Source organism: Hippocampus comes, unplaced genomic scaffold, assembly GCF_001891065.2.
Source record: "Hippocampus comes isolate QL1 unplaced genomic scaffold, H_comes_QL1_v1.1 scaffold50, whole genome shotgun sequence".
In the NCBI taxonomy this organism is placed as follows: Eukaryota; Metazoa; Chordata; class Actinopteri; order Syngnathiformes; family Syngnathidae; genus Hippocampus; species Hippocampus comes.
In genome coordinates, this window is record NW_017805122.1 from 1526603 (window position 1) to 1544001 (window position 17399).

General features: G+C 46.3%; 2 protein-coding genes across 2 annotated transcripts in view; one reads left to right on the forward strand and one right to left on the reverse strand.

Moving 5' to 3' along the window:
* fgl2a (fibrinogen-like 2a) overlaps positions 1–1124 on the reverse strand; it is a 6253-nt gene extending 5129 nt beyond the window's left edge. The window contains exon 1 of the mRNA XM_019866019.1: positions 346–1124. Within this exon, the coding sequence (XP_019721578.1) occupies positions 346–946 (601 nt within the window). The 5' untranslated portion in view covers positions 947–1124. The remainder of the gene's footprint in view (positions 1–345) is intronic.
* ccdc146 (coiled-coil domain containing 146) overlaps positions 1–17016 on the forward strand; it is a 51499-nt gene extending 34483 nt beyond the window's left edge. Inside the window, 23 exon segments of the mRNA XM_019866061.1 lie at positions 3613–3695; positions 4397–4519; positions 4522–4564; positions 5178–5269; positions 5359–5452; positions 5565–5638; positions 5922–6149; positions 6356–6445; positions 6676–6772; positions 7418–7510; positions 7725–7892; positions 8738–8826; positions 9113–9277; positions 9359–9434; positions 9527–9675; positions 9766–9994; positions 13173–13283; positions 13355–13492; positions 13555–13680; positions 14706–14828; positions 15992–16199; positions 16252–16284; positions 16321–17016. Coding sequence (XP_019721620.1) covers positions 3613–3695; positions 4397–4519; positions 4522–4564; positions 5178–5269; positions 5359–5452; positions 5565–5638; positions 5922–6149; positions 6356–6445; positions 6676–6772; positions 7418–7510; positions 7725–7892; positions 8738–8826; positions 9113–9277; positions 9359–9434; positions 9527–9675; positions 9766–9994; positions 13173–13283; positions 13355–13492; positions 13555–13680; positions 14706–14828; positions 15992–16195 — 2595 coding nt within the window. The 3' untranslated portion in view covers positions 16196–16199; positions 16252–16284; positions 16321–17016.
* The last annotated feature ends 383 nt before the right edge of the window (positions 17017–17399 follow it).

Sequence of the window (17399 nt, forward strand, 5' to 3'; positions counted from 1 at the left end):
GGTCGTGGCAGCGATAATTGGACATTTCAAGAATGGCGAGAGCCTCCCTGATTTTTTTTTTTTTTTTTGGGGTGGCTGCGCGAAGCTGACCCGAGCGAAGCAAAAAAAATTGACTGTCATTCAGATCGCGCGTATTCCCAACGCCGTTTACAAGACAAGGAATTTTCTCATCGACATTCCAGTCATTCCATTGGACTTTTCCACGGGGCAGCGCGTTTGTCGCCGATTCTAAAAGAATGGGAGGCTGCATGACTCAACGCGATCGCCAATCATCACCGAACCACCAGAAATCCAAACATTCGGAAGGAGTGCCCTTGAAACCGTCGTTTGAAAACCAAAACGTGCCTCTTACCTGCATCTCCTGCATACTGCTCGGACCGGGCGCGATTTTCCCAAAGTGATGTCCGTGTCCTCCTCCGGCGCCTTCAACGTTAGCTCCAGACACCATCCCGTTGTCCCTCTCTTCTTGGCTGGCCCCGCTTTGCACGTCCTGTCGACTCGGATTCAGTCCCGCCACATTCCCGGTCTGTCCCTGGTCTGCCTGCTGGCTCCCGTAGACTCCACTCCCCCGTGCGCCGCCGCCGCCGCACTCCTGGCAGCTGCTCTTCAGCTTGTTCACCACCTCCTTCAGGCTCTGCAGCTCCTTCATCGCCTTCTCCAAAAGCCGGAACTGCTTCGGCAGCTGAACGGTGAGAGGAGGCAGGGTCACCTGGTAGGGGCACTCCTCGCCCTCCTCCGCCCCGGCCCCGGAGCCCCCGCATTGGCCGGCGGGTCTCAGCTTGATGGCGCAGGAGCCGGAGGCGCCGGAGTCCGCCCCCGAAGTATAGGCTACTCTTGCGTCCCACTTCTGGTGGGAACTACCGGGGAAGTCCGCCGCTGCGTGGCAGGTGCTCGGCGACAGCGTCGCCATGAGCAGGAAAGCGGTGGAAAGCAGAAGAGTCCTCATTTTGGTTTGAGTTGCGACGAAGGAAAAAAAAAAAAAGCTGTGAAAAGACGGGAAAAAAGTGGGTGCAATCCAGCGGAGTCAGGTCTGCGTGTGTGTGTGTGTGAGTGTGTGTGAGTGAGCGCAACCTGCAGGGATGAGAGTGTGCAGGGGAACTGGCGCTGCCTTCAGTGCCGTGTCATTAATATGAGGGCGAGCGAGGGAGGGAGAGAGAAAGGGAGGGTGGGCGACTTGGGGGAGGGTGGGAGGCGCGGCGCTATTACGTAATGGCCTCGGACATATTGGTGGCACTGGGAGAACTTGAGCAATGCCGCAACGTCTTTTTTTTTTTTTTTTTTTTTTTTTTTTTTTAAGGGGAAAAGGGCAGCGCAGCAACGGGGTGTTGAGGTTAGCCTCAACCATTCCATCTGCCGCACTGATCACTTCTGATTCGTATGTCAGATCGGGTTCAAGTTCAGTCTTGTCTAATTTCTCACTTTGTTCTACTGACATTGTACACGCTTTCGAACTTCTTACTCTAAACCCGCCGACATAAAAGCGGCTTCCCTCCTAACAAGCTTTTTCCAAACCTCTTGGACTGGCTTGCTTGAAATTAATTTGGGTGCATCCGTCATTAGAGACTTACAAATTGCTTTACAATATGTCCTGTATTAATATTTAATGCCCCCCCCACCCCCCTTTTCTCACAAGGGAATGAGGGGGAAGCATGAAAACAAATTTGTACTCATCGTCATTGCTGTTTTTTTGTGTCCAGTATCGGAGACTAATGTCAATTTGGACCAGCGGTTGCCTGCAGTTGCCGTTGCCGAATGAAAATTTAAAGAGCGGAACCTTAAGTGGCTCCCGCGGACTCGCTCGTGGATGTCATTAAGACTTTTCTCTGGATGCCCTCTATCCACTCGCACTGCTTAAGCATTCTCTGTGTGCTCGGAGTATTTTTTATTTTATTTTTTTTATGTTGCGTCAGATGTTAACGAAGCTTTCTTATGGTTTGTCCAAAGCATCAGACCGAAACAACCACTTTATTTCAAGCCCTGCTAACTTACAATCTGCTTGAGCTTGTGATAGGATTGAGGTCATTGTGTAACTTTTATTTTATTTTTTTTACAGCGGTCACTACAGTGGACAGCTGATCATGTGAGATGAGATCAATCCAGAAATGTTGCGATGACAAAAACAGTCATGCCTCCATTTTGATTCTGTCGCAACTTCGTCCGCTGTTTGCTTTTGTTGTGGCGTCAACCTGAGAAGGTTGAGCGAAATCCACGTTCAAATTCATATTTCTGCAAAGTGCCTTTCATGCATTCTTTCTTCAACTCATTGCACGTGCATGCGGGCGGGCCCCCGAGGTTGCCCGCTGCCGTCTGCGGGCATAAATATAATTTAGCGATTGTCTCACTTCAAAGATGGCCGGCCACATGTTCCGCCTTACGCCGCTCACCCCATAAAAAGCTTCCAATTCTCTTTCACGGCGGCAAATAAGTCTCATCACCGGAAGGGGCGGGGCCTGCCTCCAAACGCTTCGGGGCCGTTCAGAAAAAAACGTTCAGCGTGCAGCCAAGATGTCTGCCGTTTCACTGCCGCGTCATCTGCCACGGTTCAAAAAAAAAAAAATTTCACAGCACCGAACTGATTTGGTGACTCACGAGAAGCTTCCAAATCGATTTGATTGTTTTCATTCCTGTCGGGTGTTGCTGCGCGAGAATCAAATTCTATCCCGGCGCCTGCGATCAATTTCATGACTAACAATGAACACGCAGGCCCTGGATGACCCACTTAATATTTCAAGATGGAAGATTGTGGCGCTTTTTTTTATTTTTTAAGGAAAGGCAGAGCAGGCAGTAACGCTTCGCTTGTCCCGGCCTGACATTGTCTGACTGCTAACAAGCGCAAGATGAGACGCCTCCAAATAAATCTTTACGTTTACGACAGCCCCCATTATCTGATGAACCCGTCGCGCGCTCTCTTTGGACCCCCCCCCGGAGGAACGCGCTCGGGATATTCTCCCGACGGGATGAATCGTAAACCGCATAAATAGCCGATGTTTAAAACTCACGCTGCACCGTCGACGTGTGTGGCTTTGGCTGTGTTTAGATTACTTCCCCAACAGCCAAGGTTACCCCCCCTGCCGCCCCTCATTATCCCCCTCACCCCGACCAGCCTGGCTCCGAAGATAAGAGCCGAGCACCTGTCCGCCTTTTCCATCATTGTGACACCCGAAAGTAGCACGCCATGGGGGGAAATTTACCCGACAACAACTCATTCAGAGACTGAAACAGATAATCAAGGCCATGGGCGCTTTTGCACAAAAAGGGGGAATCATCAACATGTTTTTTCCCCCCGCAGCTGTATATCTTTCATGGCTTTCCGCTCGCCTTTTTAATCTTTAGAATTGCTGCGGCATACGGGGCCGCTTTCTATTCTTTTTTTTTTTTTTAATCTTCGGAATTTGCGATCGGCCATCATTCGTTTTTTTTTTACAGCCCACTAGGTCAACGCGATGCTTTGATTTGTGTCGATCAAGGTTCGTTTAACTGTTTGAAAGCGTTTGGGGTTTATCGCACCCCCCTATTAACGCGAAGAGTTAGCATGCATTTGTCAGTGTTTTTAATGCCTCCGTTTTTATTGACGCCGGCCGGGCCTTTTATTTTTTTTTTGTTGCCTCTCAGATGCTGTCACGGGGAAAAATGAGTCGGACAAAGGTGGACAAGTTGAAAGAGATCCACAGGCAACTCAGCGATGAAGTGAGGAGGTATGCGACAGTGTTTTTAGTGGAAGCAAACGTCGACCACCATGCATTTTTTTGGTGGGGTTGATATGCGGTAGCCAAAGACTGCAAAGCACAAGTCAAGAAGAAGGGTGGAGACACCGGACCTGTGTGCCAAAACTAATTTACTTTCACCCTGAATGTAGTTGAACTCCAGAATAAAACTGGAAAGTGAAGCTAATTCAGTTTTTTTTCGAGTAGTCAGAAGCGCATAAGTTCGTTTCACCCAACTCACCTATATTTTGGCTCCAAAAACACATAAAACAAGCTTTTTGTGAAAGGCACAACAGTGACTTTTGTGCTAAGCTAATCTTTTTTTTTTGCTTTCGTGACTTCACACATTCCAGCAGGCCTTCTATAAAATACCAACATTAATTTTTGGTGGCATTACAAATATTTACCAGTGTAACAATTCTACTTTTGACAAACTTTACAGTTTGCACGTTATGTAGTGGTAGTGGTGTGTGTGTGTGTGTGTGTGTGTGTGTGTGTGTGTGTGTGTGTGTGTGTGTGCGTGTGTGTGTGTGTGTGTGTGTGTGTGTGTGTGTGTGAATTTTTTTTAATCAGGGCCAAAATGTATCAGATTTTCCTCCACTCTCTAAAAAAAAAATATATATATATATATATATATATATATCTCCCCACAACGAACATTATGATATATACATTGCTCTTTCCCCCAAAAGTGCCCAAGATTCGGAGATCCGGCTTCTGGAAGAGGCAAACAGGCTCCGCGCCGAGCTGAGGCGGCTGCAAGCCGACTCGGAGAGAAGCGAAGAGCCCGGTTCCTCCGCGGAGCCCGCGAGTAGAAGCGGTGTCTGCTGAAGGAGAACGACATCACGGCGAAACTTGATGTAAGTTTATCGCCGCGCCCGTCACGTGGCATCGCTGGGACGTGGATTTCACCTGAGGGACGATGAATTTGAGCTGTACTTGAAGGCGTCTTTGGAAAATGTCAAAAGTGGTCAAATCTTGATGACTGTATAACGGGACTGAAATCAAATTTGACACTTTTACAGTTTTGCCCAGATGTGCACCAAAATTTGAGGACTGCAATGAGGACGATTTTTTTTTATTTTTATATAATATCCACAGCTGTTAGAGCCACCTCTAATTCGTAACATCATCACAGCAACAGTTGGCGTTTTAGTTTGATAGCACATACACAGGGATGTTCGATACCAACGAGTACTCAACACCGAGACAGATACCAAGTGGCCGATGCCACCAGTGCATCAATTTAAATAACATTTTTTTAAATTTCTGACAAAAGGCAGAAGAATGAGAGCAAAAGTGCCACAGTGACTGGTATCACTGGTTGGTATCGACAACCTTTTGTAATACTCGATACCTTGAAATAAGGCCTTGCATCGCCACTCGCCCAGTCCTCGACATATGTTTTTCGCGCAAAAGTGACACGAACAATTATTTGGTACATTCCCCAGCTGATAATTAATCCGCCGTCAGATCCCACACGAACTGGAGAGCACCACTGTGACCCTGCAGGACAAATGTGAGAAACTGAAAAAAGAAGTGGCCCACAGACAGATGGAAATCAGGTATTTGTTTTCTACCGCGTCTCTGCCGCCAAACATTAAATGTGCATGAAAACATCAGCGTGTACCTTCTTCGCGTTTGTCTCGCCCAGCGCCCTGAAGGAAGACATGGAAACGTACCAAATGCAGACACTCGAGGAAGCGAAAGAGCTGGACGAAATGAAGAAAATCCGACAAATCAAAGAGGTGTGTGTATGTGTGTGAGCGAGCGAGCGAGCGGGCATTGGCTCCATCTTCACCATCAATAAAATAACAAATCTACTTTCTCCCTCTCTTGTGTGTTTGCGTGCTTGCAAAGGCCGAGAAAGCTCAGCTCCTCGCCGCACCTGAGCAGATTTTAAAGGAGATTGCAGAGAAGCGCTCCAAGATGGAGTGAGTACCTGAGAACACGTTTCACAATCTGTGTCCAATAAGTGCAGGAAATGTTCCAAACGCTCGGGATATAAACTCGGGGAATGGGCTGCTTAGTCTCCTTCGGTCGAGGCGGCGCAAGAAAACAGAAATGGCTCAATTCAGCGCCTGATACGCTTTCCCCCTCTCGCTAAAAGGGGTTTGTTGCCACTTTGGAAGCGACGGTGTCAAGACATAACGAATGCCGCTTTTAGTGTCCCGTGTGAAATGCGAGCCTTCCTCATTTGCACAAATTGGCCTTTAGAGCCGCCGCGAAGACGCTGGAAGCGACGGACGCCCAGTTTGCAGGCGTCAGGCGGCAAGCGAAGGAGGCGGAGGAGCAAAACGATCACCTCAGGGCACAAAAGGAGGAGCTGGCCAAGGAGCTGGAGGCTCTCCGGGCCCGAGCGGAGGCCGGACGGAGGAAGTGCGGAGAGATGCAGAAAGAACACGACGTCGTCAGGGAGGAGGAAGCTGAGCTTCTGGGGCGCAGGTACACTTGACGTGCTTTGGATGTCAAACATCGAATACATGAATTGTTTGAGTTACTCTCTCTTGCTTACATTTTACATACACAAGAAACAGGGACCGCATTTGATTTTTGTCATTTAAAGTGAAATGATTCAAATTTTTTTTTTTTAAGCGTTCGCATATTTGTCACATGTATTTTTTTTTTTTATTTTTTTTTTTTACTGTCAGAGGGATCCTGGAAATGAAGTTGCAAAGCATCATGTGTGAGCAAAAGCTGCTTTGCGAGAGACAGTCCACGCAGCTTAAAGAGAAAAAAAGGTAAAAAAAAAAAAAAAAAAAAGAACTTGAACAACACGCCGTCTGGATGGAGGATTTGCTGATTTCCTGCCTATAAAATATTCTCCCCTTGCACCAGGGGAGGCATTTAGCCACGTCAAATTGAGGTTTTACACGCTACTATACGCTAACAATTGATTTTTTTTTCCCCCCCCCGGGACAATGCTGAGCATTGTGATGAATATTTCAAAGACCGCCGTTTGTCTCCGCAGGCAGATGCGGGCCTTCAAGAGGATGGAGCGAGCGCTGACCATGGCCACTGAACAGCTGCGGCACGCGCAATCCACCTGCGCCGACTTGCAAGCGCAGGTGATCTATCGTGCGATGTGTTTTAACGTTAGCAGCTCATTACCATCATTCTGTTAGCGCTATTATGACCGTACGGGGAACATGACAGGTGTTGGGAACGGTTTGGATTCGAAATTGTCGCTGTTCCTGTTATCAGGAACATTCAATTCATCCATTACGTCAGGGCCGTGTTTTTTGGGGATTTTTTTTCTCTGAAATCTTTCGGCTTCCTCTAATTTTACTGCTGCGAACAGTTTGTGAAGTGAAAGAGAGAGACCAGAAGGGGAATCGGGGAATAGTGTCAGCACTTCTCACACCTACGCAAAAGGAAATATGTATGACACGTCGGGGATTTGAAATATTTGGGAAATGTCGCAAACGAGAGGTTTCTGCAAATGCAAGCTTTGTTACGGCCAAGCGTTTTTTTTTTTTTTTTTTTTTTTTTTTGTTTTTAAGTTCGTTTTGCTGGCGTTCGTATTTGCACGGTACATCAACACGGCAGCGGTGTCATCATCTCTCTGCTTCACCCTTCCTTGATTTGATGTCAATTCCACAAATGGCTTCCACTTGCAAAGACTTTAAGCAGAATATGTCAACTGACGTTCTCCAGGCGCTCACAACAACGCACCGACTTTACTCTGTGACTCTCTGGCTTTCCATCCCCAGTTGGACGCTCTTCCGAAAAGAGGGCCCGCTCTCGCGCGGAGGATGGCGCTTCAGAAGGAAGTGGACGCGCTCAAAGTGAGCGTTGAAAAACAGGTGAGGGCGTGGGCGGGCGCAGCGCGATGTCGTTAGCGCTCCGCAACGCGTTGCCGCCTCGCTAATCCCACTTGCGGACAAAGGTAGCATTGTTTTGTCGTGTTTCTTTACACGCCTGCATAACTTAACAAATAGCAGCGCTGTCCAAAAGCTTTTTTTTTTTTTTTCAGCTAAGAACAATGCTAAGAATTCTCCCTCCTCCTCCCTTGCTAAGTTAACAAGAGCCGACAAGGCGAGCCAGAAGCAGCAGCAGTCTGGGATCATTCAGGAGCTGCTGAGGCAATCGGACGGCCTGAGAGAAGAACTGCATCACCTCCGATGTCTGACAAGCATCAAAGCAGAGGAGCGGGGCCAGAAGCACCGCGAGATGCTCAGAGCCGAGGTGCAACGAGCACACATGTTCACGTGAAACGTAATACGGTTTGAGTCGATGAATCAAAATTCTCCACCCAGACTGGCTAATGGTTAGCCAGCCGCTAACTTGAGCACACAACAGCTAACTGGTATGCCAGGGTTGAAATACATTTTTCATTTCTAATCAGGTTCTATTCATTTTGACTTGTGTTTTTTTTGTTTTTTTTTTTTATTCAGTTTGATTTAATTCTTGTTTTTTAATGCTTTGTTTAATTAGATTTGTTTAGTATTAGTTTTTCTTTTCATATATGGAGTGTGTCAAGTGAAAGATGAACAAAACAGTCACTCAATATTGTGTAAGAAAGTAAAGTATAATTCTCAGATGTACAGCGAATACCAAATAAATTGAAAATAAACACTAAAAGGTCATGTATCATAACAAAAACATCTTTTGTAAGTATAGTTAGTTTTTTAAACATAAGATGGAGTTTCAGTTAGTTTTCATTTTTGGCATCAAGCATTTTGGAGGCATTTAACAAAAAAATTGTTTTTTTCAGTTTTTTATTTTGTTTTGTTTTTAAATTTTAGTTGTAGTTATAAAAACACTCTCCTTGTCCGACACCCATGTCACTCACCGCCCCAGACTCCACCTTTTAAAACCACGCACACTCAAAGTCACAGTTACTCTAGTGTGCAACGTGCGGATGGTAAGCCCAGGTGGACCGTTTTTGTTCTGTCATGCACTCTTTTTCCCGATTCAATCTGTAGCGCGATCAATTCTAAAGCTACCCGACCGCCGCATCCCTGCTCATGTCTTCCCGCCGCCGCCAGCGCCATAAAACGCTCCACCTGTGTGATTGAATCCGTCCGCAGCAAATGAAGCGGCGCATGCAGCAGGAACTGCGAGAGAAGGAGCTCATCGTGATGCACCACAGCAAGCTGAGTGCCATGCTGCAGCGCAGGTGTCGCTCTTTTGTTTTTTTCCTCTTTGTCATTCCTCTACAGAGGCCCCGCCCCGCAATTCATTTAATGTTTGCGAGGGTGAGGACATGATCGATATGCAGCACACTCATGTGACCAGTTCACCTCAAAAAAAAACAAACAAAAAAACAAAACACGACTCATCTTTCACAATCTACAACGCTCACCTGACGCCAACAGGCAGCACTCGTTTAGAAGACATCTGTTGTCTGCGCGCCGATTTCAAGCCCGACCGAGCTGTTAATTAATCGTTCCCGTCTTCCTCAGAGTGCGACAATATGGCGAACTTTACGACGCGATCGCCGAGGAGAAGAATAAGTATGTCGAGTTGAAGCGGATCGCCTCGCACGCCCTCACGGAGTTGACGGAGCAGGCCAAGGTGCTGGAAAATGAGCTGGAGATCCGAAAGAGTATTGTCACCAAGAAGGACAGGTTGATAAATGACCGCGGATGGGATTTTGATAGATTCATAAATATCACAGAAAGTGATGCTGCATTTTTTTTTTTATTCAGTCTGCTGAGCAAAGCTCAAAAGAAGGTCTCCAGTAGCAGCAAAATGAGGGATAAGCTACGCAACGATATCAACAAGGTCTCCTGTTTTATTGATATTACGTTCTTTCTGTTTTTCAGAGCTGGATACTGATCATTTATTTTTTTTTTTCTTTGTTTAACATCCTGTAGGTTGCTCAGCAAAGACGTCAGGTCAGCCAGGAGCGCGAGGACAACGAAGTGGAGTTGCAGAGACTCCGGCAAGTGATCAGCCTCCAGGAGCAAGCGCTTCTCAACGTGAACAGGAACCAGGAAGGGGCCGTACAGCGGCGCAATTTTCTGTGCGTTGGTCAATTCGTAGCTACGGTTTGTGATTCAAACGGCGTGCGACACATCTTGTCCGTGTCGTCCCCCCTCCTCGCCCTCCGCAGCGGCATTCAGCTGCTGGAGCATGAGGAGGTGTTGTTCAACTACCAGGAGAAGGTCAACTCGCAGGAGGCGGCCATCGCCGCGGGCAACGAGGCGCTGGAAAACCTGGAGAGGGAAACCCGAGAGCTGAAGTCGGGCATCAGCGAGGCGACGAGGCAGCTCTGCTTCCAAAAAAAGGAAGTGCTGGTCCAGAAGAAGATGGAGGACGAGCTCGTCACGCTGCAGCTCGAGGTACTCCTCATCGGAAGTGCGTTTCACCAAAATGGTGCATTACCGTCAGTGCCCAGCATCCTTTTTTTTGGGGTTTTTTTTGTTTTTTGTTTTTTTGTTGTTGTTGTTTTGTGGACTGTGAGCTATATGGCAGCTCAGCTCGAAACTCAACCATGCGTCTGAAGCAGGTTAGATGACAAATGCGTCTAAAATAGTTTTCATGCATTTTGCTCCATTCGTAGCAGTCTGGGGGTTCCCCTCGTCGCACGCGGCCTCTCCCGCCGGCTTTTACATGGGAACCTGAAATTGGGAGAGACGTTTCTTGTTCTCCGGGGAGGCGGGGGGGCGGTTTCGATTGTTCTCTTGTAATGTCATCGCTACAATGACTCAGGACTACTTGACACTGAGAAATGTCCCTTGGCCTCTTTTTCACCTCGCGCCATTGCTAGGGATGATCCGCCGATGTTTAATAGCATAAACACGGGCTATTCTTCTGTCGTTACATCTGGCTGTCCTTCCAGCATATGCCAAATCTCCCCCCCCCCCCACCCCTCCCGTGTCAAATGGATCATCTTCCAAACTGCTCCTCTGACTGCGCGGGGGGGGGGGGGAGGGAGCCCCCCCTCCCGTCCCCCCCCCGCCTCACTTTTGACGGCAAATGGAGACAAAGATGGATGAGGCCATCTGCGGGACCATTGTTGTTCCATCCACGGCGGCTGTCATTTGCTTGGAATTTTAATCGGGGCAGAATAAACACAGACTGGCGTCGGATTCTGTGTGTTTATGAGCTGCTGGCATGTCTCTGGATTTTTTTTTTTTTTGTTTTTAAGCGGCATAACTCCCATGCAACAGTTCAAAACAGCCTCCCCCCCCAATCCCCCCTTGCCCATTTGTGGCACATGTCGCCGCTCCATCACTTCATTCTTCCAGAGAGGGGCGGATGACTTGCTGCACACTCCCTGCGGTGATGAGTCATACTGTGTCCGTCCCTCGATTTTCATCCAACCTGTCTGGAAATGGCGCGTGGGGAAATCCACAGTCGAGACACGTGGAGCCGGAAAGATACGGCAACAAAACGGGCTTTTTTTTTTTTTTGCTCTAAGCCATTTCTCTGGCGTGTTGTTTCATACCATTGGGGAGACATCACTTCCTGTTACTCCCCGCTGTCCGAAAAACTGTGACACCTTCAATAAAACTCACCGATAAGTCCGCTACAGGCAAAGAAAAACAAGATTTTATTCTCTCAAACTGTGCCGATTCCCAACACCACAAATATTCCGCATATTTTTTTTTTTGTTTCCTACCTCTGCCAATATAAAGCCTTTTTTAATTTCATGCATGGCCTGGGCCCTAGTTATCATTCTTTTAATGTGTTCTGAGACTTGCTTGAAGCCTGAGGTCCTGCGCTTTTTTTCCCCCCTCTCTAGTTCCTATCTATTCCCGACAACCAGTAAAAGAAGGCGTGCGGCGGGCGTCCTCATCAAGTAATTTGCCGGAGATAATCAGGCTCTTGAGTTGAAACTCCGCCCTTTTTTTTTTTTTTTAATCCAATTTGCCTTATCTGACATTTTTTAAAAAAAAGCAACACCGTGTGTTCGCTTTGCCTTGAAAAAAATCATGGCGGGGAATTTCGGAGCATCGCCTGTTGTTGCCATGGAAACTCGAGATCACTTACTTGAGCGGACTGTCGACTGGGGCGGCAAGTTGCCGATTCGAAATGCAAATTTTGGCCGGAAAGTAAATCCACTTCCCGACTGTAGGGCGAGCCCGAGAGCAAAATAAATGACGGTTTTAAAATTGTTAAAATTTGAGATGAACGAGAAAGCGTTCCTAATTGTGGAGCAATTAGCGAGCTAGCCTCGCCGTCGTCCCCTTTGGCCTGGTTTGGGAACTGTGATTGGCCTGGAATATTCGTCCAAATATTTTCTTTTGTTTTCTTTTAGTTCTGAGGAGACATGTGGCTCAAATGTGGTGCACGGCCGACCCGGTGAGAGATTTTTGAAGATGCAGGGGGATGATTTGTGTCAAGAATTGTGGGCTACACATGCTGTTGAGAGGTGCTTGCAGATGGCAGCACACAGCGGGGGATTACTTTTTTTTTTCCCCTTTGTCCTCCTCAAATGGTTCATTTATGAAGCATTCTTATGCCGGCAGTACTGTTACGGTACTTTGTTGCACCAGTGATATTGCGATCATTGTTTTTGTCAGATGTGGATATCGTCTTTGGAAATGTTGGCGGGTTATTATGGAAACTGGAGATAACCCAAATCTCTCTCTCTGTCAGCCCCAATTTTTGTTTTTCCTCACTTCATCTTTCATACTTTTGATTTCGCACCCCTTTATCAGCCGTTTGATGCGATGCATCTCCGCTTTATCTCCTTCCTCCGACACTCTCAGCGGATCCCCGCCGCCATCGCCGCGCGGCGCGCATGTTGCCTCTTTCCACATGACGCCCATATGATACGGAGGCAGCTGCATTTAACGGGCCGAGACGTCGCTTTGAATCAGACCAGCCGCCCGTTCACACTCGAGAGGCTTCATTAATCTCGTGAAGTCAGAGGAAATGGGAATCATCACTTTGTTCCACGCTGGCTTTCTTCTTTTTTTTTTTTCTCCACCACCTCCTTTTTTTATCTGCTGCACACACCTTCACACACGTTGCGATACAGGCGTGCAAAACACGCATAATCCGCGTGGTTGAGTCGCTGTTTCATAAGACGGGTCACGCCGGGTCACGACCGCCTGTGTCTGGCTTTTTGTTTTCACACCCTGTTTTTCCTCCTCCACCTCATCCCCAATTTCTGTCTTTCCGGTTGCCTCCTCAAGGTTTCCTGCATGATCCCCGGCGGCATCCATAAATATTTTCTGCTGTTGATGTTTTTTTTAATGTATCCATATGATTTTTTTTTTTACTCCTTGTTTGTATTTGCATCATGTGTTTTCATTGAAGATAAAATGACCGGTAGAAGATCATCAGAACTTATTAATTGGTGCCATGACCCGGATACAGTTCCAAATTACATATAAACCCTTAAGTGATTATTTAATCCTAAAGAATAGATTATAAGAGTGTCAGAATTGCTTCAATGTTACCATTTGAACTCCACTATTCATTGGGAAATTTAATTTGTTTGGTTGACTGTTGGTGGGTCAAAAAGCTTACGCAAAATTTGTTTCCGCTTGCATCTTCACAATACAGATGTTCGAGGTCAGAGACAAGACGCTGGATAATCTCACCAAAACAGCAGATTACAACGAGCTCAAAGGCACCGATCCTTCGTCCCCCGAACTGGTCAAGAAGATCGAGAAGGTACGCCGCAACAAGTTTGCACAGGCGGACATTTTCATTTTTAAAAGATGTCGCGTTGTCTCCCGTTGTAGCTGGAGGCCAACCTTGCCGAGAGGGAGAGGCATCTTTTGGAGAAAGAGCTCATCGTGGATCAGGTGACACGTCTCTCCAAGAATCTCCAAGAACAGAATGACAACTGCAAACCAGACAAACTGTCGCTGGCCAAGAAGGTAAAACTCCCAAGATGACGCACGCATGTACCTCGTCGTCACGCGTGTCCCCATGTTGCCAGTTGAATGAGCTGCGAAGCCACATCATCGACACCAGCCGCCGCTTGATGGCGACGTCCGCAGAACTGTCGATGAAGCAGGCGGCCGTCTTGTGCCTCCAGCAGGAAGTCAAAGAGAGAGAGCTTCAGGTCAGAGTGGATTTGTGATCCTGCAGCCTCCTGATTCTTATTGGGGGGAGTGGGGGGCGGCGGCTAAAGTGTGGCCTGAAGTCAAAAAGCCAGACCAACTGTGGTGGAGTTCTTGATTGATTGAGAGCTTGCAGTTTTATAAAAACACAAGACATGGAGGAGCGTGAAAGCAATGGATATTGTTAATAATTTATTCTTTTCTTGGGGCACTGCTTCTCAATGATTTTCTGAAACACCCCCCCACCCCCCAACTCTCCGCGTGCTATAGTCTAATTTGTCTAGAAATGTTAGAAATACACGTTTGCATAATATTGTGTCCTTTTTAACATGAAAGAAAAGAAAATACGATTTTTAAAAAGTGTATCAATTTGCCTGCAATTAAAAAAATAATAATAAAAAAACAAGTGGCACTGCCACCTACTGTAGTGCATATGCAATTTCACTTTCACACAAAAAGAAATTAAAACCATATTCCCAAGGCACACATCCCACTGTTTGAGAAGAACTGGGTGAGAAAGTGAGGCGCGGAGAGTCTCTGTTGCCGAAATAATATCTTCGCTTTGCGGCAATCCGCTTCTCCCTTGATAATCGTGCCATGTTTTTGTGGTTGAATAAAAAAATAATACCGTTGGGTATATTGGATATGTAGCCTCAAAACACGATGCAGGCAGATGTTTATTTTTTTCCATTGCGGTGCCAAGGTAGGTCTGCAACGTTAGGTGTCCATGTATTGTTTTTCAATTGCTGTCATCATCATGAGCTATTTTTTTTTCTTTTACTCAAGCCATAAAATCTTATTTTGATCGTGCATCATTGACTTGAAAAGTAAAAACTGAATTTTATGTCACAGTTTGTGCTTTTCACTCAAGTGCCAGAGTTGAATCAGTACTTCTACTTAGGTATTTTTTATTTTTTTTCCGCACAATTATCTGGCTCCTGACTGAGTACTTGTGCCAACCCATGCCCAAGTAACGGCAATACAAAGTCAATTGAATCCGTGTTCTTTTATTGTCGTGTGCCTCCAGATGGACAGATGCCAGAGGCGCTTGGAGCAAGGCCTGCCGCCCTGCCCTGAGATGGAGGAAGAATGGAGGAGGATGCTGCGGGACAAGAAGAGGAGACAGCGAGACAAAGAGGAGCGAGAGCGGGTAAAGAAATAACCCTCGTAAAGATCGTTGGTCAAGACTTGATTAATGCGCCTGAGGGAGAGGAGGACGAAAAGAACGGAGACAAGACGCGAGGCAGGAATTGATTCAAGCTGTAAGGCAAATAAAAATTCAAGCCTCCACCTGCAAATTAGAGAGGCGGACAATACGCGATTCAAAGCTCATGATTGAGCCACTTTAAGTATTTAAGCTGGTCCTAAAACGCCTCTCAAACTTCCCCAGTTCAGTCTGCTTCCTGTCTATCTGTTAGCAATCCATGCGTCCTGACCCTCCTCCGGTTTTGAAGCGAATATTTCTCGTGCCGGGCAATAATCCATTCCTATGCTTTGAAGTCTCTGGTATTTCAGCTCACCTCATTTCCATGCTGCATGACTGAGGTCATGGGAGCATGGTTGCTTTTTCCTGCCTGAGCAGAAACTTTGACCCACTTACCAAAGACGCCGTGCCGGACGTACGGAATGCTCGACATTATACGTTCGTCTTCATTCTTGGGTATTTGTTCCTAAATCCGTTCGATGTGTTTGAAGATAATGGCGTGTTTCGTAGTTATAACGACAAGGTCCAAACCTGTTAGCGCGCAAGCTAGCTAGTTGGTGGTTGGAGAATGGCTTTAAGCGAAGATCGACACGATCCGTAAAGGTCAAAAAGCTGAGACAGGTGTTTGAAACAGTCAATGTTTATCTAGTCAGGCCCCTTAGGTAAGAAGCTGGAAACTCACGGTGGTTTGTGAATTCATAAATGTGAGTCACAACACGCACAAATCCTTTGCAGAAAATGCTTCCAAATTCTTGTGGTGAAAAGTACATCTGGGTCAGAGCTTGGGCAAATGGCTTTAATGAGCCAGAAGATCACGCATGGCACCTTAATCACAACCCCCGCTGTGGTGTTTGTTCACTCTCCACTGAAAAAAACGTGTTCCGCACGCTTGAGAGAATAACAAAAAACAAAACAAAAAAAAAGTCCAGTAACTGATGCGAGATATATTTTGTTATTCCGAGCACTTGCATTTGTTTTGACGTATCACAAATATTGAATTTATTATTCCATTTTCGTGATTATACTTTGGCAAAATTGAATTTCAGCTCGGCACTCCAAGGTCACGCATCAATATTAAAACGTTGCTCGCCGTGTGTGTGTGCGGGCAGCTGGCAGACGGCGACGAGTGGAAGCGGTTGCCGAGCGGACAGTACACCACGGCGGCGGGCCGCCCCGACGCATACATCCCCCACGCGGACCCGCTCCCTCTGCCCAAACCCTACGGCGCGCAGGCCCCCTTCAAGCCCTGCCAACCAGGTGCCAACATGAGACACATCCGCAAACCGACACATCTCAAACCCTTCGAACTGTAGGAAAAATAGACCCGCCCCCTAAAAAAAAAAGAAAAATCTAAATTCCACTATCTCTTAGCACTGTGCCTCCCTTTTAGCATACCTGCTCTAATTAATTGCTCCATGGCCGCATCTGCTTGTAATTGTGTTCTCCATTTTTTTTTTCTGTATATACAGGCAAGAGCTTGTTGACATTGCGTTTGTCTCGAAACGAGAGTGTGAGGGGAGTCTTCTTGCAATATATTCCCATTTTTGTCTCGTAATGTGCGACGAATGCATCGCAGAGGGTTTAAGCCCTGAGCTTAAAGCCTCAAAGGAGAAATGTAAATACGGAGGGGATGATCACACAGTGGAAGAGAGTAGACAATGATGAAAAAACATGGGGGAGGAATTCAAGGTGGTGCCAAAAGGAATAAGGACACTCGAAATATTCACTACATTCCCAGATTCTTCGTAGCTTGTGGAAAAAAAACTAAAAATAAAGTCACGTCACTAAATTGGTGTTGCTGTTGTGCATCAGTGATTCAGACTTTATTTTTGTTCTTCAGACAGTTGCCAGGGGTGGAGTAGCTCCACATGTTATTATTCTGGAAGTGCATTTGGATCTAATCATGAGATGACGTCTGGTCAAAAGTTGCCGGGAACTTACATATTAAACTCGGAGAGAAGTTTCTGGAATACATTATATTGGATACATTCGTGAAAGTAGCTTACAATTCTGGATGTGGTTAAAGACAACTGAAAGCTTTTATTTTTCTTATTTTCATATTAGCTTTGTTGCCAATTCCTAAAACTGAATACCTCACAAAGATAAAGAGAGATTTGACACGACATTGGCATAATGCGCTACGTTAGCTGGCCAAGCAGTTAACCAAGTAGCAGTGATTGGTTACACCTGATATCATTTCATCACCATTTATCATGATTTTTTTTTGAACAAGCAACATAAAACACAGAAGAATCGTTGGTGTATTGGAAAAAGCTAAACGTGTAAAAGTGAAAACTACAAAGACCAGGAAGCATGTTTAGCCAAGGAGCGATAGATGCTAACTTTTTAGCTCATGTTCAAGCTTTAGACAGAGAATATGACACTGACTTCTACTTATCCCCGCAACAAAATTCCATTTTGCGGAGTTTTAAAACAAAGTCATGTGTTGAGAAACTATTTGTCAAACTTGTTTGTGGAATGTATTGAAGCTAATAAAAGAGCAAGTAGCTAACAATT